We start from the raw sequence: 25,209 nt of genomic DNA, 5'->3' as shown, positions 1-25,209 counted from the left end.
AGAAATAGTCCAACAAGTGAAAAGAGATATTGCAAATGATAATGTAGCCCTAGCGTTCAACTTTTAGGTAGACTATTCCCTTAGTGAGCATGTTTTCTTATAAATCCAGGTCTTACTACACATTGTAATGAAGTTGTTACCAACTCAGTTTATCAGGATTTACAGTATAAAGCTTTATATTTACGTTGCTATAAATGTAATAACTTTTGAGATGGTAGGAATTCATTTTGAAATTTCGGGTCATTTTGAAACCCCTAATATCAGACATAGAAAATCTTCTTTATATTAATTCACCTTACAGTGTGACTACAACCACTATTTAAGAGTATTAAATTGGAGAAGATAAACAGAAATTAGATGACAACACTTCATGGCATAAAGAAAATATTAACATGGCACATATCAGATGGTATACTTGTTGAGTCTTTGAGCTGCACTCTATGTATGCAGCAGCACCGCCCTGTTTCCTCAACTCCTCACCCTGAAGATAAACAAAGACCTTCATATCTTTTCGTGGAGCATGTAGGGTGTATATGTAGTTTTATTAAGCATGTCCATCATCTAAATTCAAAAGTTGTGCAAGCTAAAATTCCAAACATGGGAAAATCTAAGCAACTTCACCTAAACTGGAATTGCCCTTATTATTAACAACCTAACAATCTAATATCGAGAGTAAGCAAAATGAAACAAGCATACCTGTGTAGTTGTTATTGGTGTAGTACCCAGATTATCGGCCAAATAACGCTTATCTTCACGAAGATCTGCATTGTGAATAAAATTCACCACTCAATCAGCCTGAAAAGTTAGATATATGTCGCATAAAATGCAGAGCAGGCAGCAGAGGTTGGAATGTTTTCAAAAATGCAGAGCAGGCAGCAGAGGTTAGAATGTTTTCAATCTGCTTTTGTAAAATGCTTGAACTGTGAGATGTCATCAGAGAATTCGCAAATTTTACAAACATCACATGATGATGAAATTCTTTCAGTGAGAAGTAATAAGTTAACTATTCAAGATTATCATACTATCTAATTGAGAGGGAAATAGCAGGAAAAAGGTAAACATGATATAGCTAATTGCTTTATGTTAGTTATTCTGGATGGATTTGGAAGTCCTATGAATTTACTTTGGTAATTTCTGTACATTAATATGAATGAATAATTAAATGAAATGATGGCTCTGAGCAGTGAAGGTGGGATTTTCTATTTACTTATGTTTGATATCTGCAGGCACTAAAGGAATGATAACTCAGTTTGATTTTTAGATTTAATATTACTTTCCTCAGCTCAGTAGTCTGGTAAGGTCCAGTTGTTTGGATTTAACCCATCTTTCCAAGTGAACTGGGCCTCCAATATTGGATTCCACCTCAGTGATATGACCTCATTTGATGCATCAATGGTATGCCTAGAAGTCACCAAGTACTTTCATTAGCATTGGGAATTGGTTCAACATGAAGGTTATAAAAACAATGGAGGTCATAGGCACTATCTATTATGAAATTCTAGACCTGCTTCAAGATCAGAGGAGCACACGCCATATTGAGGATATAAAAGTGGCATTTTCTCACTACAGTAGCAAGATGACAAGCCCTATTGAATTTCAGCGATACAAGAACACTAACTTATCAAAATTCGTGGCTCATCAAGACAAGAAAATAGAGAAATCAAGTATAATTCAATATGATTGATGAATTAGTTTTGCGTCTTGCTAGGAGCTCACATCCTCTGACTTCTCTTCCAAAGATTCTATCGATTATGTTAGAGTAGCAGTTAAAGATAAAGAAATAGTCCAGCAAGTGAAAAGAGATATTGCAAATGATAATGTAGCCCTAGCGTTCAACTTTTAGGTAGACTATGCCCTTAGTGAGCATGTTTTCTTCTAAATCCAGGTCTTACTACACATTGTAAGGAAGTTGTTACCAACTCAGTTTATCAGGATTTACAGTATAAAGCTTTATATTTACATTGCCATAAATGTAATAACTTTTGAGATGGTAGGCATTCATTTTGAAATTTCGGGTAATTTTGAAACCCCTAATATCAGACATAGAAATTTTTCTTTATATTAATTCACCTTACATTGTGACTACAACCACTATTTAAGAGTATTAAACTGGAGAAGATAAACAGAAATTAGATGACAACACTTCATGGCATAAGGCAAATATGAACATGGCACATATCAGATGGTATACCTGTTGAGTCTTTGAGCTGCACTCTATGTATGCAGCAACACCGACTTGTTTCCTCAACTCCTCACCCTGAAGATAAACAGAGACCTTCATATCTTTTCGTGGAGCATGTAGGGTGTATATGTAGTTTTATTAAGCATGTCCATCATCTAAATTCAAAAGTTGTGCAAGCTAAAATCCCAAACATGGGAACATCTAAGCAACTTCACCTAAACTAGAATTGCCCTTATTATTAACAACCTAACAATGTATAGAAATCTTCGCCAAAATCACATAACCAATATTTCGTCGACGCGTTTCGAACCAACCAGTGTGGTTCATCGTCAGGACAAGATGAAGAACTGATCTGGCGTAGCGAGAATAAATAGAGTGTGCAGAGATTCCAACAGCTAAATCCTAACGGCTAATTTTGACCAGGTCAAACCACTAAATTAGTTAGTTAATATTTCTCGAAGAAAGTAAAATAAGGTAAATTAAGGAAATTCAATTGTTAATTTAAGGAAAAGAATAATATTAATATTATCCCAAATATTAAGAAAAATTGATATTTTAATAATAATGGTCATATTATATAATAAATAATCTATAATCCCTTATTCTTCCAATATAACCTACAAGTAAAGATAACCCATTACTAAAATTATTAGAATTTATTCATCCTAGGTAATTTATTGATAATTATTTAATGGTAAATTAGATCATGTTTTTTAGAATAAATCATAAATAAGCAAACAAAATGAAACAAACATACCTATGTAGTTGTTATTGGTGTAGTACCCAGGTTGTTAGCCAAATAACGCTTATCTTCACGAAGATCTGCATTGTGAATAAAATTCACCACTGAATCAGCCTGACAAGTTAGATATGTCTCATAAAATGCAGAGCAGGCAGCAGAGGTTGGAATGTTTTCAAAAATGCAGAGCAGGCAGCAGAGGTTAGAATGTTTTCAAAAATTACCGGATGAGATCAGAAAAGGGCAGGAGTTTCAGAGGGAAATTGAAGATTTGCAGAAAATGTTCGTCAGTTTAAAAGAGGAGAACAAGGCTCTCAAAACGGATGTGCATAGGTCTCTCAAGAATAATGATGGGGCTAAAAGGCTGATCTCTAGAATGGAAAATTATGGATGGGGTGGAGCTTCCACACTTGAAGCCCATAAAATGAAATGTATATCATCAGAACAGCAGGAACAGAGTCCTGTAGTGAGCAGACAGAATGAGAGACATATTGAGAAAAAATGTAACAATGTGCAAGCAGAATTGTTATTGGAGGAAGGCAAGAGCAGCCTTAGAACTGAAGCATCCTGTGAGCTGCAGGGGATGAAGAATTTTAGAGATGGAACCTCTGAGTTATCGATGGAAAAGGAGGATCTTAGAAATGAAAAATCTGGGCAGTCTGATTCAATGCAAGAGCAAATTACCATTTTGCAACAGGAACTGCAAGCCAAAATCGAGCTTGTTGAGATCCAACAGAAACAAATTGTGGATCTCCTACAAGCACATGCAAAATTCAGATGGTATACCTGTTGAGTCTTTGAGCTGCACTCTATGTATGCAGCAGCACCGACCTGTTTCCTCAACTCCTCACCCTGATATGCAGCAGCACCGACCTGTTTCATTCAAAATGTACAAAACAGATCTGTACCGTGCATAAATTTAAATAGATTTGGGATAGAACCACAAGGCTATGCGGGCTACGCGGCCCTAATGCAGGGAAGAAAGGGAAGAAAGACACGTTTCAGTCATTGCCAGAGTCTCATTGCCAGGATGCCTAGCATTTCATAGCCCATAGCCAGATCCTCCCTCTCTGTCTTCTAGCCGGTGGGAAAAAAAGACATTTTTCCATGAAAAAACATATTAAATCAACGGCGGAAAACACCCTAATCGTCTAATACAGAATCAATGGCTTAAGATCGTACACGTCACATTTTAAGGATGTCTTTCTCAGAAGAAACTATTTTAAAGATGTCTTTCTCAGAGGAAGCGCCTTACGGCCTAATTAAAAATAAAATTATTCTCCATTTATATATTTGAATCACCATTGTTATAAATTTTGCGAAATTTTATGCAAGCAATGAGTAATAAGTAATTACTGACCTATGTAAATAATTATGAAGTTTGTCAACCAGACACGCTTTCAGAAAGTTAAATACCTCTTTGGTTCGAGGGAAATTTGGTAATTATATATACATTGTAAAATTATAATATTCAAATTTCTTGAAAAAGAAGTTCTAAATAATACTTTATATTTATCATAATAGTTTAGATGTCAAAATCTTTATCTTATGATAACTCAAAAGTAAAATAACATATATTGTATTTCTGTCGTTTATCAGAAATTGGCTTATAATATTGTCGTAATAGTTCAAAAGTGATCGAATATTGTGCCTGTAATATTTCTTAGGAATTGACTTAAATTATTAACCTACCTAGCAGAGAGTAAGCTACATACAGACAGACTTATTGACAAAGAAAGCTTGAAGTGGTCTCATGAGGTTTGACCATAAGATGAGGATGCTGCGATATGGTTCCCGGAAAGCAATCTGCACGGAAAGACGCAGATTGACATTGACAACCACAATTTCCTCTCACCCCGCAATTCATCGAGTCTCCATTCCATTGATTCTCTGGATATTGCCCGGCTCCTTCTCTTTTCCCGACTAAGGACATCGACATGACAGCCACAATTTCCCCTCACTGCATTACTCATTTCGGTGCTCGTTCCATTGATTTTCGTGGAAATTACCCGGCTCCTTCTATTTTCCTTATAAAAAAAAGGAAGCTCTGGCTCTCAACTCCAGCTGCATTCTGAAGCAAATCGAATGGTAGCAGACTCGTCTACCCTGCTGCAAGAATAAGGAAATTTTGCCTCTCAACTCCAACAGAATTGTGAAGTAAATCAAAGGAAGCAGCAACAGGAGACCATGGAATCAGAATCGTCAACCCCGTTGTAAGGATGAGCTTGGAAAATCATTTTTTCCTTTATATTTTGGTATATGCTTGTGTGTGTCAAACTTGAAATTATTTTGAGTCGATTTTGAATCGCTTGCCAGGCTAAGAATTCAGCCTTAGTAGGATTTATATGTAGAAAGTGAAAGATTGCATTTTTGTAGGAACTCTATTGTGGGTTTTTGCTAAAATTTGAAATTTTGTAGTGGATAAAATAGAGCTTTTCTTGGAGGTTGGATCGGACTTTGGGGTAAAATTTTCTTCATCTCTGGTGTTGATTTCAATGGGTTTGATTCAAGCTGGTGTTGATAAGCATTTGAGCATAACATTGGTCACTTTAAGCATTGAGTGCTTAACATACTCAAAAAAATATCTTTGATAAGCATTTGAAAGGTTTGTAGGGTTAATGTCCCTTCGGAATGAGTAGCCTAAACATAGATTATAGAGGATATCTAAGATTAATGCATTGGAATTTTGAGCGCAGTGAGCTCTGTAGATTTGTTGTTCGTTTCTGAAGTGATAGAATGTTGACATTTACTTTGTAATTTTGAATGGGGCTGTGGTATGGTCTGTAATCAGTAATGTGAGTTTGATGCAGACCATAAATGTCAGATCCAATAATCTAGTCTTTGACCTGCTTCTTTAGTATGGTGCTAATTTACACATATGTTGTGCAGGTTCACTGCCAATCATGAGATTGCAACTTTTCTCGTTTCATGCGGTATACTGTCTAAGGCTTGGGAAGAGTCAAGTCTTGCAAACCACTCACAGCGTTATACTTTGAATGAGTATGAAGGCGTTGCATATGTTGCTTTTCCTTCCTGTCATAAGATAGAAGGTTTCAACATCCAAGAGAGCAAATATGGAGAGTGCAATATACAAACTGACAAGTTCTTTTCCAGTTGCCTCAAGGGTAATGATGATCAACCGGCTCTCGTCCATCAGGGAGCTCTTAAGTTGTTTCTGCATATCATGGAGAATACAGATTTCCAAGCAAAGGTAAACTAATTTATCTTTTGGACTAAGTGAGAATACAGATTTCCAAGCAACGGTAAACTAATTTATCTTTTAGGACTAAGTGATATAGATTGATGAAAAGAAAAGAATGGCTTCTTCATTTCATGTGTCACTGCCTATTGGTTAAGAACATGTGTTTTCTCTTGAGAGGTCACAGGTTCGAGTCCAGAGGTGTGCAACACCTCCCTAAACTTTAGCAATCACAGCCAAGTCAAATGGCCCTGTGAAGGAGAGTCCCTTGTCCAACAAACAAGGGATTACAAGGGATCCCTGTGGGGAGGCTGGTCCCTTGTCCCACAAACAGAGGGTCTTATCCAACAATTTGGTGTCATTTCTTTTCGCTAGCAACACCCCTAGGCGGGCCCACCTGAAAGGGCCTCATGCTCAGTCGACCCAACTGTTGGGGCCTGACCCTGATGAATTCAAAGGAGAATTGAATCTGCGCCTCATGATAGAGCATCAATGACTTGGGGGGCTTCAACAAACTGGGCTACCCATAAGGGCTAACCAATTTGGTGTATTACTTGGCCATGACCTTAAAAATAGATTATCTTTATCTTTTTATCCATATTAAAAAAAATTGAAAAAAGGAAGTAACAATGTGTTAATTGATTCCATGATCAAACAGATGCAGATGTATACAGACTCAAAACAAAGGAAACTCAAATCTGTTATATTTGTGGGTCATTCCTTAGGAGGGGCAGTTGCAACTTTGGCCACACTATGGGTCCTGGAAAAGAGGCTGAGGCAAAGCTCTCCTTTTTGCATAACATTTGGAAGTCCTTTTGTGGGGGATATAGGACTTCATGAAGCAGTTGCCCGTGAAAATTGGTCAGGCAACTTTTGTAACGTGGTTTCCCAGCATGATGTTGTCCCCAGGATGCTCCTTGCACCAATTGAGTCAATTGTAGCACCGTTGATTGCTATTCTCCCTTATTGGGAGAGCATAATGGCTCATGACAGTAAACATGTGCCTGATTCCTTTATGCAAGATGCTGGTAGAACTCTTCTTCACAATGTCTTGCAGTATACTGGTACAATGGCAAACTATGGGGTTGACTCTCGAAATGAGTTAGATGGGCTTATCAAGAGAAGCCCATATAGACCTTTTGGCACTTACATGTTTTGTTCCGGCGAGGGTGCGGCATGTATTGACAGTTCAAAGACCGTTCTGAAGATGCTTCATTTGACAATGCAGAGCCATGAAATACCTTGTGATACTATTGTACAGGACTGTTTTTCAGAGCATATAGGGTATGGTTCTGTTTTAGAACGTGTCATAGAAAAGTCCATAAGTAGAAGAAGAAGCCCAAAACTGGATTTGGAATCCTCTTACAAGATGGGAATATCCTTGCAACTAGAAGGCATTGGTGTTGAAGTTCAGGTAATTCTCAGTTTTGAAAGATTAAAATATAAAAATATGTATGATGTTTTTGTCATGTAGTTAAGAAGTAGGGGATTTTTTTATAATTAATTGATACTTGAAATGTCTTCTTGAATTGGTGATGGGAACTTTGTGCAGAATGATCATGCACTGATTGCCCTGCAAACAGCAGGAAGTATGGAAAACCAGCATAACACAAACATTGCTAAGCTAGCTATTGAGTTAAGCCTAAAACAAAGTAGCATGGCAGAGGTTGAATGGTATAAAGAGCGTTGTGAGAAGGAAGGTGACATGGGATATTATGATAAATTCAAGATCCAAAGTTACAAGAAAGATATCCATGCCGATGAAGTTAGGCTAAAGCTCGCTGGGTTTTGGGATGACATTATTGAAAAGTGGGAAAGACATGAGTTGCCTAGTGATTTCCAGTCCCAAAATAAGTGGATAAATGCTGGCACTGCGTATAGAAGACTTGTAGAGCCTCTGGATATTGCACATTATTATCGCATGTCTAATGGTAAAGGCAACTATCTTTCAGATGGAAGACCCACTCGTCATAAAGTTCTTCAGAAATGGATGGAAGAGAAGGAAAACACTCGCAGTTCAAGAGGTCGGAGCGGTCGCACCAAGCTTGCATCCCTCACTCAGGACTCATGCTTTTGGGCACATGTAGAAGAGGCTTTGAAAGAAATGAAAATCCTGGAACAGGGCCAACACCAAAAACTGGAAAGCCTGGAAATGTTTGAAGGTTATGTGACAAGATTGATCAATGATCGCAACATTTCCTCCGATGTTTTCTTGGAAGGAAGCAGCTTCGTGGAATGGTGGAAAGAATGGAAAGAATACAAGCAAAATCAATTTCCTGGATGGACCTCTCCTTTGAACGAAATAATGGAAAATGAAAGTTGGAAGCGCTGAATTTGCGGACTGTTTGGATGGGAAAATGGTTTACAAGAGGACATTGTTGCAGTTTGGGTTTTGTATCTGTTTCGTCTCATTTGTTTAAAATTAGCTGGATGGCTGTGATGTAATGTTTTTGTTTTGATGATTAGGAATAAACATATTTTGTTTAAATTTTGAAGGGTGGGATCCATTGAGGCAGGCACGACCTATGGCATATAGATGATTCATTTTTCAGTCCATGTTATCAGCGATTAATAGATGTTCCCAGTCCATGTTCTGTGTGATTGATACATATGCCACGTGCCAAGATGGGATGCCGCGTCGGAACAAACTTTGTTTCCTGGATGTGGCTCGGAAGCATATGACTCGGATATTCTTGTGTCAATGGGAAAATCTGGTGTCCTCTATTGGCAAGTACTGCCTCATTGTTTGTTTGCTTGCAGTAACATTAGAAATCTATAGATGGTGATTATGATGTCGAAAAAGGGTCCTTTAATTTTAAAGTTTAAATGTAATAATTATAAAATCTCACGTTAAAAAAATGGTGTTGGTGGTTTGTTGATTCCTATGTAATGGAAGACATGGTAATCGGAGAAATATTTTTTTTTTAATATATATGGTAAATTACATATATAGTTATATGTAGGTTGTTAATTTAAATAAATTATGGATTAAATCACTTGAGTAAAGTCAAAATATATATTTAACAAAATTCTAATTATGTTGTAGCAAGATGAATAAACAACTATTAGTAATTTATCTAATTTCATCTCTCATAAACTAAGGTAATGGTTTTAGTCTTTTTTGGCAAAGTAATGGTTTTAACTTCTATTTTTTTTCCATTCGCTAAAAGACCAGCAAAAACATGGTCACTTATAAAAACTCTATTAAAAATAAGTCTATAGATTCATCTCTGATTTTTGGATCTTCAACATAATTCATTAAAAAATTAATATAATATATATATTTTTAAATTACAATAGCTATTTTCTTTTACAAAACTCTATTATAAAACAGATAACTATTAATTTTTTTTTTATAGATAATTCCACCTATACCAAACATGTTTACTTATTTCAAAATTAAACATACTTGCTTATTTCAAAATTATTATTAATGTTTCATATATATAATTAAAAAACTGTTCAACCAATGCCAAACATGCTTACTCATTTCAAAATGCCTATTAATTAAAAAAAAAAATATTCTCCATTTATATATTTTGAATTACCATTGTTGTAAATTTTGCGAAATTTTATGACAACAATTAGTTATAAGTAATTCCTGACCTATATAAATAATTAAGAAGTTTGTCAACCAGACACGGTTTCAGAAACTTAAATACCTCTTTGGTTCGAGGGAAATCTGGCCAATTAATTATATATACATTGGAAAAATTATAATATTCAAATTGTTTGAAATACAAGTTCTAGATAATACTTCATATTTGATATTATATTTATCATAATAGTTTAGAGGTCAAAATCTTCATTTTATAATAACTCAAAAGTAAAATAACAAATATTGTATTTCTAACGTTTATCAGAAATTGGCTTATAATATTCTTGTAATAGTTCAAAAGTGATCGAATATTGTGCCTGTAATATTTCTTAGGAATTGACTTAAATTATTATTACTCACTTTTTGCAAACCTACCTGGCAGAGAGTAAGCTACATACAGACTTACTGACAAAGAAAGCTTGAAGTGGTTTCATGAGGTTTGAGCATAAAATGGGGATGCTGCGAAATGTTTCCCGGAAAGCAATCTGCACAGAAAGATGAAGATTGACATTGACAACCGCAATTTCCTCTTACCCTGCAATTCACCGAGTCTCCATTCCATTGATTCTCTGGATATTGCCCGGCTCCTTCTCTTTTCCCGCCTAAAGACATCGACATGACAACCACAATTTCTCCTCACTGCATTACTCATTTCAGTGTTCGTTCTATTGCTTTTCGTGGAAATTACCGGGCTCGTTCTATTTTCCTTATAAAAAAAGGAAGCTCTGGCTCTCAACTCCAGATGCATTCTGAAGCAAACCGAATGGTAGCAGACTCGTCTACCCTGCTGCAAGAATAAGAAAATTTTGCCTCTCAACTCCAACAGAATTGTGAAGTAAATCAAAGGAAGCAGCAACAGGAGACCATGGAATCAGAATCGTCAGCCCCGTTGTAAGGATGAGCTTGGAAAATCATTTTTTTTTTACCATTGTTCTCTTTATATTTTGGTATATGCTTGTGTGTGTCAAATTTGAAATTATTTTGTGTCTATTTTGAATGGATTGCCAGGCTAAGAATTCAGCCTTAGTAGGATTTATATGTAGAAAGTGAAAGATTGCATTTTTGTAGGAACTCTACTGTGGGTTTTTGCTAAATTTTGAAATTTTGTAGTGGATAAAATAGAGCTTTTCTTGGAGGTTGGATCGGACTTTGGGGTAAAATTTTCTTTATCTATGGTGTTGATTTCAATGGGTTTGATTCAACCTGCTGTTGCATACCTCCTAATTCACAGTCATAACATTGGTCACTTTAAGCATTGAGTGCTTAACATACTCAAAAAAATATCTTTGATAAGCATTTGAAAGGTTTGTAGGGTTAATGTCCCTTCGGACTGAGTAGCCTAAACATGGATTATAGAGGATATCCAAGATTAATGCATTGGAATTTTCAGCGCAGTGAGCTCTGTAGTTTTGTTGTTTGTTTCTGAAGTGATAAAATGATGACATTAACTTTGTAATTTTGAGTGTTGCTGTGGTAAGTGATGGTATGATCTGTAATCAGTAATGTGAGTTTGATTCAGACCATAAATGGCAGATCCAATAATCTAGTCTTTGACCTGCTTCTTTAGTATGGTGCTAATTTACACAGATGTTGTGCAGGTTCACTGCCGATCATGAGATTGAACTTTTCTTGTTTCATGCGGTATACTGCCCAAGGCTTGGGAAGAGTCACGTCTTGCAAACAACTCACAGAGTTATACTTTGAATGAGTATGAAGGCGTTGCATATGTTGCTTTTCCTTCCTGTCATAAGATAGAAGGTTTCATCATCCAAGAGAGCAAATATGGAGACTCGAGAGTGCAATATACAAACGGACAAGTTCTTTTCCGGTTGCCTCTAAGGGTAATGATGATCAACCGGTTCTCGTCCATCAGGGAGCTCTTAAGTTGTTTCTGTATATCATGGAGAATACAGATTTCCAGGCAAAGGTAAACTAATTTATCTTTTAGGATTAAGAGATATAGATTGATGAAAAGAAAAGAATGGTTTCTTCATTTCAGTGAGCCTATTCCTACTCATTAAGAACATGTGTTTTATCCTGAGAGGTCACAGGTTCTAATCCAGAGGTGTACAACACCTGTCTAAACTTTAGCAGTCACAGCCAAGTCAAATGGCCCTGTGAAGGAGGGTCCCTTGTCTAACAAAAAAGAGATCTTATGCAGTCCCTATGTGGTGGCTGGTCCCTTGTCCCACAAACAGAGGGTCTTATCCAACAATTTGGTGTCATTTCTTTTCCCTAGCAACACCCCTAGGTGGGAAAGGGCCTCATGCTCAGTTGACCCAACTGTTGGTGGCTGACCCTGATGAACTCAAAGAGAATTGAACCCGCTCCTCATGACAGAGCATCAATAACTTGGTGGCGGCTTCAACCAACTGGGGTATCCATAATGACTAATCAATTTGGTATATTACTTGGCAATGACATTAAAAATAGATTATCTTTATCTTTTTATCACATATTAGAAAAAAGTTTTGAAAAAAAGAAAGTAACAATGTGCTAATTGATTTCATGATCAAACAGATACAGATGTATACAGACTCAAAACAAAGGAAACCCAAACCTGTTATATTTGTGGGTCATTCCTTAGGAGGGGCAGTTGCAACTTTGGCGACGCTATGGTTCCTAGAAAAGAGGCTAAGGCAAAGCTCTCCTTTTTGTATAACATTTGGATTCCTTTTGTGGGGGATGCAGGACTTCATGAAGCAGTTGCCCGTGAAAATTGGTCAGGCAACTTTTGTCACGTGGTTTCTCAGTATGATGTTGTTCCAAGGATGCTCCTTGCACCAGTTGAGTCAATTTTAGAATCCTTGATTGCTATTCTCCCTTATTGGGAGAGCATAATGGTTAATGACAGTAAACATGTGCCTGATTCCTTTATGCAAGATGCGGGTAGAACTCTTCTTCGCAACGTCTTGCAGTATATTGATACAAAGGCAAACTATGGGGTTGACTATCGAAGTGAGTTAGATGGGCTTATCAAGAGAAGCCCATATAGACCTTTAAATTGGTACTTACATGTTTTGTTCCGGCGAGGGTGTGGCATGTATTGACAATTCAAAGACCGTTCTGAAGATGCTTCATTTGACAATGCAGAGCCATGAAAAACCTTGTGATACTACTGTACAGGACTGTTTTTCAGAGCATATAGGGTATGGTTCTGTTTTAGAACGTGTCATAGAAAAGACCGTAAGTAGAAGAAGAAGCCCAAAACCGGATTTGGAATCCTCTTACAAGATGGGAATATCATTGCAGCTAGAAGCTATTGGTGTTGGAGTTCAGGTAATTCTCAGTTTTGAAAGATTAAAATATAAAAATACGTATGATACTTTTGTCATGTAGTTAAGAAGTAGTGGAATTTTTTTTAAGAAGTAGTGGAATTTTTTTATTACGCCGTAAGGCGTTTCCTCTGAGAAAGACATCCTAAAATGTGACGTGTACGATCCTGAGCCATTGATTCTGTGCGTTAGATGATTGGGGTGTTTTCTGCCGTTCGTTTAATCCTTTTTTTTTCATAGAAAAATGATTTTTTTCCCATGATAATGGGCCATGAAAGTCCAGGCCTGGCCTGCTGGCCATGAGACTCTTCTGCTGGGGATGAGACTCTTCGCAGAGACTGCCTGCTGGCGATGAGACTCTTCTGCTGGCGATGAGACTCTTCATGTCTTTCTTCCCTGCATGCGTACACTTGTGCTGTTATATCAATAGTTGTACTCGTTTGCTTCACACATGGGAATTCTGCGCAGGAATATTTCAAGGCTGCCCACCTTGCATTTTCAAGTACTTTCCCAGAAATCACTGTAAGTCAATTACTCTTTGTACCTATATTGTTAATGTTGTGGCTGCGTTATGTTTTGTATTTGAAGGCTTTGTAGAAAATCTGATGCATTGTTTTTTCTTATTCCCACCTGCCTCGCGAATCGCACGCTCCTTCGGCCTATCCATGTCCATAGCAACCCTGATAATAAATGGCCTTCGAATCGAATTGGGTGCCCAGCGGCACTCAAATAAATTGCTAATGCTATGTAATGCAGGGTACAAATGTATAAACAGAATTCTCATTTAGGCACATGCTGATTCATTCATTTTTTCCAATTTGCAGCATTATACAATGCAATAAAATCAAACGATTCCACAGCTATACATATGAGTTTGCACCATTAAGCATTCGGACTCATCAGTTCATGATCACATTCATTATCATCATGAATATTCACAAACCATGTCATGCTCAGAATAGTGAGATTTAAATAACAGCAATACAAGAGTGATATGAGTACTTATCTGTATTCAGAAGTCTGTTTAAGACACTGGTTGCGTAAGAGAGGCTCACTTCATTGTTATAGGCACCTGCTGTGGATGCCAACCCTAAACTAGAATATGAGTCCAAATGGTGAAGGAGCAGCTACAGGGTCTAAATCCACTCAACCTAACCCCCAGTGCTCATGACTCGGCCAAATCTAGACACCAACCACTAATCTCCTCCACGGAGTATCTCCACGCATCTCCACCAGAAGTCAGTTAGCAATAGACCTCTTCCTCTCAGCCATTCATAACACCAGCTCTGGAATTTCCCTTCTCTTCAACTGAGTCTTCAGGAAATCCATCCTAGAAAGTGCAACAATGCAGACAAGAATATTCCCAGTCACTGCATTACCTCTAGGAGATCTGGATAGCAGTGTTTGGCTCAGAATTAGTCAATTCTTAGGACAGACAAGGGTTTTCAGGTTCCTATCTTTCCACAGCCTCTCCGAGTCTCCACTCACTGCAACCATGGAATCTCTGTCACAACCAGACAGTGTTGTCTCAAACTATCCACATAACTCTCTGGTTCACTATGGGCTCACACCTATTGTCAAACTCATGTGTTCATGGACTAGGTTGCGGGTACTTGCAGACATGGGAGACCATTCCCCATTGTATGGAAGAAGGGTGGAAGAAGAGACTTACTCCCACTAAAATCATCTCTTAACTAACTTAACCTTGGCGGATATGCGTCCTCTTCAAAGTTGATAAGCGATTTGGTTTGGACACATATAGCAAGATCGATAGTTCTTAAATTGATACATGGCAAGAGAATCTTTCCCATGGACTCATTTCTCTTCCCCTGTTGTGAACTGACAGCCCCTCGTGCTCCTAGCAGCCATCTTGGACCTTTTCATTATATTCATATTCATTTTATAATACATTTATCCACCATGGTGACATCACCACATGGTGTCCATGGGAACATAAGAAAAACATGCAGCAAAGTCAATGTCTCAGACTTGGCCCAAGCTGCCTATCATGTCACAGTCTTTGTTCAAGCTGTTCAGCATGTCGAAATCTATGTTTACACTTATAATGATTTTTTAATTGTGCCTTGGCCTTGGGCTCTGTACTAGGAATATGTACTTGAGGAACATTGATTACAATATGGTGCTATCAACAGAAGGTCCCCATATCCTAACACCCCTCTTGACATCCAAATATACAAATTATTTCAAATTGATGACATATAATCCAAGGTGGCAGGATGGTGTATCACAGCAGAGAGCAGGAAATGCGATATATGTTTTGATCTCTTATTTCTTATTCAGATTTGATTCTTTGGTTTATATTTGTAAATAACCCGACAATTTGAAATTAGGGTTAGTACACAGAGATTGCAGGAGACAGTCAAGAGCTTGGGGTCAAGGGTCAGGTAGCAATTGTGTTTTCATTATTCACTATGAACAAAGATCCTCAGGAAAGATTAAAAAAAATCACTTTAGTTATAGATGATGACCCTGAATTAGAGATATTTATGTTTTTTGATTTATAGAGGTATGTCGCCTGTCGGCCATTTGATCACTATGAACAAAGATCCTCTCGAAATATTAAAAAAAAGAAGCACTTTAGTTATAGATGATGACCCCAAATTAAAGATATTAATGAATTTTGATTTATAGATGTATGTCGCCAGTCTGGCCATTTGATCACCACACCTGTCTTTGACTATAAGATTGTATACCAATGTCGCAAACAGCAGCATTGGGATAAAATTGGCCAGGCTCTGGAAAACTAAAAAATCGTAAAGATAGAGAAAATATCAGTAAAAATTCGCAAACATCGGTTAGGCAAAAAAATTTCGATTTCAGGATTTTTTGCGATAAAATTGGGATGTTTGCAACACTGTTGTATACAGGCTCCAGCGGGGTTGCGTTCTATTATGACTCTGTAACTGCCACTTATAAGTTTATAGATGCAGCAAATTGGTTGTATTTTGCCACTGGATCAATTCCACATTGTAATTATGAAAGTTACAGGTCCAAACACCAATGGCACATATGTTACCTGTCTGCAAAAGGTTGGGTCAGCGTCATTTAGAGAGTTTAGCTAACTGTGGGCTCTCTTTTTTTTTAAGGTCAGGGGCAATGGGACTGTATACTACCCTTCTAATTTGGAGCCATGGTCTGAAACCTATGGATGGAAAAGCCCGGGCTTTGATCCTTTGAAGCATGCAATTGAAGAAGCCCATTCTCAAAATATGGCTCTACATGCTTGGGTCAATGGTAAATGTTTTCAGTTTTTTGCATTGATTTTGCATTGTCTTCATTTCAGTCCACACAAGTGTGTAGAAATGTGAATTTTCATTTTTCAGACTTGAAGTATGAGACAGTAAAGCATCTCAGAAATTTGTTACAGTGATGCCCTCGTGGAGAGGTTCACATCCTCCCACACATGAGTTACATATGTATTGTAGTCATCCAGAATGGAGCTGGTATGATCGTTATGGCAATCGCCAGGTAATAATTTTATTTCATCCCTCTACTACTGCTTTTTTCAAACATGGTGTCTTTTTGCTTTAGGAAATATGAAATTGGGGTTGCTTATTCTTTAACGATTACTTGATATTTACCTCCAGCTGCACAACTCGAATCTTTCCTGCATGATAAAAAACCGGACATGTCACATATAGTTGGATTTATTGTTCTTTAAACATACTGTCTTGTTTCATTTTAGAAATGTTTACAGAACCATAAGAAACCATCTGATAACGGTAATATGGGCATCAACATTGATTCGAATATGTATTTTTTGTTGTAGGCTCCAAGGAATTTCTAAAGAGGATCATATTTTGGAATAAAGCTCTGTAAAATTGGTGCCATGTTTGCCTCCCTTTGTAATATGGGCATCAGCATTGATTCGAATATGTATTTTTTGTTGTAGGTTCCAAGGAATTTCTAAATAGGATCATATTTTGGGATAAAGCTCTGTAAAATTGATGCCATGTTTACCTCCCTTTAAAAGTTAAGGAGACATGATTTCAGTAAAGCACATTTCTCTCTCCAAATGGCCTGTATGAGACACTTTATCCCACAGAAAAAATCCATAATTTTATTGCAATAAACAAATTACATTCCTCATATTCTTGTCAGCATGTCTTGATATTTTCATCAGAGTCCAATTAACAAGCATCCAAAATACCTCTATACATATAATCCCTCCCCATCAATGGCAACCTGATCAATCATCATACAGGTCTGTCAGAGACTTTCCTAAAAGAAACTATCCACAAAGATTCCTAGAATGATTCAATAAACATTCCCAAAATCAACCTTAGTATCAGTCTTATGAAAGGCTGCAATAAACTGTTCACGTATGTCCAGTGCTCACATTGGTGAGCTTCTAAAACATCAAACAAAATAATATTTTACTACATCTGAAAATCATAATACAGTCTTTCTTAACCCAAATACCACATAAAAATCAGAAAAAAAAGGAAGATGGTCAGGAAAAATGGACTGTCATTCACAGATTTGCAAATATGCCATTGACCAGCATCCAAACAATAGACCTACCTTGGGTAATTCATCCACCAATTTATTTTGTTTACTTTATACATGATGAAATAAATATGATTAAAGCTAGCAGCGATATTTTGAATTTCTTTGAAGATGGGTCTCAACAAAATGTTTTTAGCAAGCATAAAACCCCACATCCAGTTAATCACTAACAAAGTTCCATTCAGTAAACTCAGGGCTAACACTCACACTCAGATATATTCTTTTCTTAGGAGACCAAGAAGATCAACTTCTTTTATTTCTTCACTTCTTATGTTAAATCTATTGTTTACTGCAACTTTGTGATTGATATCAAGCAGGGGACAATTCTTGTGAGATGTGTTTGCACTGAATGCTGGTTGATGTACTGCTTTCCATCATTTTTTATGTATCTTGGGTTGAACCTCCAGTAACAATTCTTGCTATATTTCTCTCTAGTACAATTTATAAATTTAATGATATCATATTGTACTAAATTTAATGATATCATGTTTGTGACTAAAGAACATCAGCAAGGTTGCTAGTGCTCAGAAACATGCTTTGCTTTTATCTTTAATGAGTCAAAATTTTCTTGGGCAGAATTTGGCAAAATAAATTGTAAGATCGAGGCAAGCTATTCAGCGCCTTCATGAGAACAGGGCACAGCTGAATTCGATATCTACGCACCTTGGAGAAAGTGTTGGTAATTTTTTCTTTACTACTTGTTCTCGGATTATCTTGCATGCAGTTTAATCTCTGTTCTGTTATTGAATTTGCAGTTGTTTCTCCCTACCTTTATCTGACAATAGCCATTTTTTACTATATAGCAAGCAGTTGCAAGCTAAATATGATATTAACTAATTTGTAGTTGCTGTTCAACTTTCAGCGTTGAAGGACATTTCTAGACATTCTCTGTATTGCTTCATCTCCGGTAACAACCTTAATCTCCTTTCCGAGTTTTTGCTTCATTTCTATTTCATCCATGGACCATGATAGAAAATCCTCTTCCATGAGGATTCAATCTGCCACATAATTCAAGGATTGCATGCGTGAATTCCAAGTTAGCTGCTGACTATTTATTTGTGTTGTCATGGAGGAAGTTGCCTAACCAAAGGAACTGGTCTGTGAATAAACCCTCCAATTTCTGTATCTTCCTTTCCCCTTCGGTATATAGTTCACTGATGTTCCAATAAACTTGCTTATGGTTTGTAGTGTTATAAGACTTATGTGCAATTATTTTTTGGGGAAAACACTTGTTTTGGGGTTCATTTCCACTATATTTGAATTCCTCGAAAATCTTTTGTTTCCAATGAATGCCATATTAGTCTAACAAGCTGGAATTTGACATTTGGTAGCCAGCAGCTCAATTCCCATGCATTTATTTTGAATATGCACGAAACATCCTTTATGAAATTTTTTATCATAAAGGAACAAGTAAGGAAATAGTGCCCTGTAATGGCTCGATTGTCTTTTTCCACTGACCAATCACATTGTCTCTACACAATTAGTTATGGCCTCCAATGTGGACAATAGATAGTACCTGGTAATAGGGAAACCTCTTAGTAACTCACTGTGCAAGTTGAACTGAACATGATTATAACCCAAATAACTAAAAAGGCAATGCCCACCAGTCTGTGTGACAGCGTTCTTGAGTGATAAAAATACGGTATTCAAGATCAATAGTAATTTGAATGCTAGTCACAGTTACAATTCAGTTTTCTCCCCTTGGATTTTTCCTCAGGTTCAATTTTCCTCACTTGTTCATATATTTCATGTCTGACATCATGGAATTTGGATTTTTCCTCGGGTTCAATTTTCCTCGCTTGTTGATATATTTCATGCCTGACATCATGGATTTTGAAAATAGTGAATAGAAGGAACTGTGGTAAGCTTCCTATTGCATTTGAGAGTCGAATCCTTAGTTTTGTGGTAAGTGGATACTGGTAAAATGCTGCCCTCGCCGTTGGAGTCTTTTTGTTTGAATGTGATGACTCTGTGTGACTTCCCCTGTTGATGAGACCAATAGAGGCCATCCTCTAAGTATTTGACTGTGTCCAGTTGGTCACCAGCAAACAAATGAATTGCTTCCTTCAAATCTCTTCTAAAATTGTTACAGATTTATTATTAAAAGCTATGGTTTGTCCAATGGTTTTTCTCCTTCATGATTAAGTTCTTGTTCCCTGGCACCTCGTTGGAGAGAAAAAGGATTTTGAGGGGTCATAAATCACTACAGACTAGTAAATGGTTGTCTACTTAGCCTTATAAAGAATTAACACCGTTTATGTAAATTAAGAATTATGTTGTTGTGCATGCATGACTGCTTCGTTAAAAGTTAAAAAACAAAGAAGCCAAACACTCAAACAAGGAGAGATCTCCCTGTTTAAAGGGTATGAGTTAAGAAGAAGGATCAATATGGATCATTGTGTTTAATATATGCAAATTCAACTAGAAATAATGAGCAAAATGAAAGAAATTGGACGGTGTGCTAGTCATCAATCCTTATTATAAGCAGGCCATCAGGCCAGTAACATAGCTTCATCATATTACGATCTTTAAAATTATAGTGTGCCGAAATGAGTAGCTTTTGAATGCCTACCTACTGGGGCACAGGCTCAAATGTGTAAATGTGTTTATGGCTTATTTAGAAAGGGAATTATCTTGTATTCATTTTGTTAGATCACTTTGTTCCATGTTGCAATATATAAATATGTTTCTCGAAAAGAAGGAAAGAATAATGGTGCCACCTACATATAGATTATATAAATCACGATACTAAATAGCCAATAAAATCAGTGTGTAATGACTTGTCCCATCCAAGGACATTTCTTAAATTAGAGCACTGTCTTTTTCTGGCATTCTAAATAAATAAGTAGTCACTAAGAAAAACTCATGATAGTTTTGCATCATGAAATTCAGAGAAATTGGTTTCTTTCAACTTTATGGTCAAAGCAAATCTAAAAGTTTTCATGAAAACAGAGATGTTTTAAATTTTGTTTTTAATAGTTATATCCATCTCTTTAATTGTCTTCGAATGTGTGGCCATATCTCTTAAGGGTCTGTTTTTAAAGGTTGTCAAGGTTCAGGGAGGATTCAATCATAACTAAAATTTAACTCTGTTCATTTTCAGGTACATTGCATTATATGTACTCCTCTGTGTATGGAGTCTCTTCCAATATTTTCTCACTTCTAGGAGACCATCTAGGTAAAAATAGACTCTTAGTTGTTCACTATAGCGATTTTTTAATATACAATTAGTTTTGGCTCCATGGATCTTAGAATGAAGTGCTTGATTGCTGGTTTATATCTTAGGTATGTTTTTGACGTATTGAAAAGTCAATCTAGAGAGGTAAACATGAAATGTACAAGGGATTCCATACCGAAGGAACTGGTTCAATTTCCGTATCTTCTTTTTCCCTTCAATATACTTCACCGATTTTTCAATAAACTTGCTTATGGTTTGTAGGGTTATAACACTTATGAAATTGTTTGGGAAAACACATTACTTTTCCTTCCTTTTTTTTCCATTTCACTTTCACTGTATCTGTAATTTTTTTGGGAAAACACGTTACTTTTCTTTTTTCTTTTTTCATTGTATTTGTATTGTTTGAAAATATTTTGTTTCCAATAGATGCTATATTGGTCTAACACGCTGACATTTGACATTTGGTAGCCAGCAGCTCAATTCCCATAGATTTGTTTTGAAAATGCACGATACATCTCCCAAAGAACATGAACCTAACATTTTGAAAGCCTCATGTACTCTGAAGCCGTACACCCTTTAATAATTTTTTATCATAAAAGAATAAGTATGGAAATATTTCCCCTCTTGATTTAATGGCTCGATTGTATTTTTCCACAGATAAATCACATTGTCTCTACACAATCAGTTATGGGCCGCAATTTGGGCAGTGGGTGGTACCTTGTAACAGGGAAATCTTTTAGGAACTCACTATGCAAGTTGAACTGAACATGATTAGTTTTGTATTAGCATTGAACCCAAATAACTAAATAAGGCAATGTCCACCTTTCTGTGTTATAGCATTCATGATGTATGGAGTCTCCAGTGTCGTCAGAGCTAAGGCAGACATAAACCTATCGGTTCCTTCTACAAGCAGGCAAGTTGGCAAGTTAGTTGTTTTTTCTTCATTCATTACTACATAGTTAAAGTACCAAATGTTTGTGCACCAAGCAAGTCTCTTTTGCTGTCGTCTTGTTCCCTGCCCTTATGCTCGTATTAGAAGCAATAGGCACAATTGCAGACATTACCATATGTACTCTTGTCAATCATCCTTTACTAAATTAATTTTCTCTGACATGCGATTATGGTCTTGCAGAAATTGAAGCCGCTTATTGTCATGTGTAATTGCTCAAATGATATGATTATTGATTATTATTTATGAATACTAGGAGTAGAACATGTTGATAAGTTTTGAAACAAGTATTTTCTTCAATCTCACTTCTTCGCCCCTGTGAGCATCACTCGATGCAATGAATTCTAAGTGAATTATTAAAAAATCATAAGAAATTAGTTAGTTACAACTTTTTCTTATGGAAGTAGTCATAGATGAATGACTTACTTAAAGTAGCGGAATCCAATACAACATGATGTGAAATGCCAAATAATACCTAACAAATGTGTATTCTCCATGATGAAGTAGATTCACAATGTTCCTTTACTTACACAATGACTCATAATACAACATGATGTGAAATGCCAAATAATACCTAACAAATGTGTATTCTCCATGATGAAGTAGCTAATTTATAGATAAAAACTAACACCTTAAAACTGTTTTATGGTTTTTTGGAAGCATCATGAAATTGACATTGAAACAGTGAGAAAACATCATTAAGAATGCAAAAATTTAGGGCCCATGAACTTGAAAGCTTGTAGGTGATTCTGTCAGATTGAGAAAGCTTGTATTGAAACTCGATTTAAAATGTTACCAAATTCCATTCTTGGGTCTCGAAGCTCGCTGCGAGTTCTCTATTCTTCATGATGGAGTAGCAATAATCTCTGTTCTTCATGATGGAGTAGCTATTTTATAGGTAGAAATTAAAACTTATAAAATTGTTTTGTAATTTTTTTTGGAAGCATCATGAAATTGACATTGAAACAGTGAGAAAACATTATCAAGAATGCAAAAATTTAGGGGCCATGAACTTCAAAGCTTGTGGGTGATTCCCGTCAGTTTGTATTGGAAACTCCATTTAAAAATGTTACCAAATTCCATTCCTGGGTCTTGAAGCTCCCAAGTTCTGTGTTGTAGTTTTTAAGGACATTTAATATCCTCATGGCTTATATTACTATTCCCTGAAGAAGGAATCTTCCATAATAATCCTCTATGCGTGTACGCATTCGTTTGAAACTTTGATGTTCAATCATGTTTCCCTTGTAAAATGTTACCAAATACCAAATTCCATTCCTGGGTCTTGAAGCTCCCAAGTTCTGTGCTTTAGTTTTTAAGGACATTTAATATCCTCATGGCTTATATTATGATTCCCTGAAGAACCATAATAATCCTCTATGCGTGTACGCATTCGTTTGAAACTTTGTTGTTCAATCATGTTTCCCACACAAAGGTAGACCACTTTTTTCCAGTCTTATCGAAAGAGGTCACAATTTTGTCTGGACGGCAAATTCCGAAATTTGACTATGGGAGTGTTTAAATTGTTTTTGGATGGCGGAAATGGATTTAGCATCCATCATGAATGCCTGGGTACCCAAAATACTGAAGCTTGACCGCTGTAATTGACATTTTCAAAAAAAATAGCTAGATTTTTTCAAAATTATGCTGTAATTTCTATCATTTTCTGTGCAAAATTAAGGCACTCAAAATTCTAAAACTTGACAACTATAATCCACTTTTTCAAAAAATTTAGCTAAATTTTTTCAAAATCATGCTGGAATTTTTATTATTATCATGATGGCTCCAACAATTTTTCATGCATTTTAAAATATGGAATGACGACCATGGTATTGTTCACAATGTCGTATCGCTTCTTTCATCTCTTCCATTACAATATAGTAGTATTTTCTAATAACACCATAAATAGGTAGCATATGGAAAAATTACATCTTGGAGGACAAAAACATGTTCACATAAACAAAAACAACTACATGGATAATAAATAACCTCTACATGACATTACTATTATTTACCAAATAGCCATATTCGAATACACATAACTACTCATTTCAAGTATAACTCATTATCATCCACCCTAGCTTTCAACAACGTCCATTCACATGTTGCTATTTTTCCACACACTACTATTATTTACAAAATATCCATATTCAAAATACACATAACTAATATTTTCAACTTTAACTCATTATCATCCACCCTTTCTTTCAACAATGTCCATTCACATGTCGCTATTCTTTCACAAACTATTATTATTTACAAAATATCCATTTTCAGAGTACACATAACTAACTATTGCAATTGTAACTCATTATCATCCACCCTTGCTTTCAACAATGTCCATTCGCATGTCCCTATCCTTCCCCACTCTATGCTATTCTTCAACAATGTCCATTCGCATGTCCCTATCCTTCTCCGCTCTATGCTATTCTTCACCACTCTATGCCTTACCGCGTTTCCTTTGCAACATAAAGTGCAAATGCTAATAATTAATTGATACTTGAAATGTGTTTTTGAATTGGTGATGTCAATTTTGTGCAGAATGATCATGCAAAGATTGCCCTGCAAACAGCAGGAAGTATGGAAAACCAGCATAACACAAAGTTCAAACGTTGCTAAGCTAGCAGGTGAACTAAGCGTTAAACAATATAGCATGGCAGAGGTTGAATGGTATAAGGAGGTTTGTGAGAAACATGGCATCACATATCATGATTCCTTCAGGAATCGTAATGACAAGAAGGATATCGATGCTAATATTCGTAGGGTTAAGTCAGCTGATTTTTGGGACAGGATTATTGAAATGTGGGAGAAACATGAGTTGCCATGTGATTTCCAATCCCAAAACAAGTGAGTTGCCATGTGATTTCCAATCCCAAAACAAGTGGATAAACGCTGGCACTGCGTATAGAAGACTTGTGGAGCCTCTGGATATTGCAGACTATTATCGCATGTCTAAGGGTAAAGGCAATTATCTTTTAGATGGAAGACCCAATCGCTATAAAGTTCTTCAGAAATGGATGGAAGATAAAGAAAAAACACGCAGTTCAAGAGGTAAGAAATCTCGCACAAAGCTGGCATCCTTGACTCAGGACTCATGCTTTTGGGCACATCTGGAAGAGGCTTTGAAAGATTTGGAAAATCTCAAACAACAGTAGCACCAAAAGCCCGAAAGTCTTGAAATTTTTGAAGGTTATGTGACAAAAATGATCAAGGATTGTGACATTTCTGCAGATGTTTTCCTGGAAGGAAGCAGCTTCATGGAATGGTGGAAAGAATGGAAAGAGTACAGGCAAAATCAATTTCCTGGATGGACCTCTCTTTTGAACGACATAATGGAAAATGAAAGTTGGAAGCGCTGAATTTGCGGACTGTTTGGATGGAATTAGGGTTCTGTCTTTAGATTCAGTTTCCTTTCATTTGTTTAAAATTAGTGTTATAGCTGCGATTTAATGTTTTGTTAAGGGAGAAATATATTTTGCTTAAATTTTCAAGGGTGGGAACTATTGAGGCAGGCACGAACTATGGCATATAGATGATTCATTTTTCAGTCCATGTTATCAGT

General features: G+C 36.4%; 1 protein-coding gene and 1 pseudogene across 2 annotated transcripts; both read left to right on the top strand.

The window, feature by feature from the left end:
• The first annotated feature begins 4,708 nt into the window (after window positions 1-4,708).
• Window positions 4,709-8,999, top strand: LOC149243888 (lipase-like PAD4). The gene is made up of 4 exons (XM_089374653.1): window positions 4,709-5,134; window positions 5,811-6,132; window positions 6,779-7,534; window positions 7,673-8,999. Exons 1-4 carry the CDS (start codon window positions 5,109-5,111, stop codon window positions 8,450-8,452), a joined length of 1,884 nt encoding a protein of 627 aa, XP_089230779.1. The 5' UTR covers window positions 4,709-5,108; the 3' UTR covers window positions 8,453-8,999.
• On the top strand, window positions 8,729-24,763 carry LOC149243887 (protein EDS1B-like; annotated as a pseudogene). The gene is made up of 5 exons (XR_016246712.1): window positions 8,729-8,851; window positions 10,101-10,609; window positions 11,317-11,645; window positions 12,239-12,997; window positions 24,189-24,763. The product of XR_016246712.1 is annotated as a protein EDS1B-like (transcript).
• Window positions 24,764-25,209: the final 446 nt, after the last annotated feature.

The sequence above is a fragment of the Pinus tabuliformis genome, chromosome 8 (assembly GCF_031772625.1).
Source record: "Pinus tabuliformis cultivar Carrire ecotype Pingquan chromosome 8, CPIR1, whole genome shotgun sequence".
Taxonomy (NCBI): Eukaryota; Viridiplantae; Streptophyta; class Pinopsida; order Pinales; family Pinaceae; genus Pinus; species Pinus tabuliformis.
Note: the sequence above shows the minus strand (reverse complement) of the source record. Positions and strands in the feature narration are given on the sequence as shown.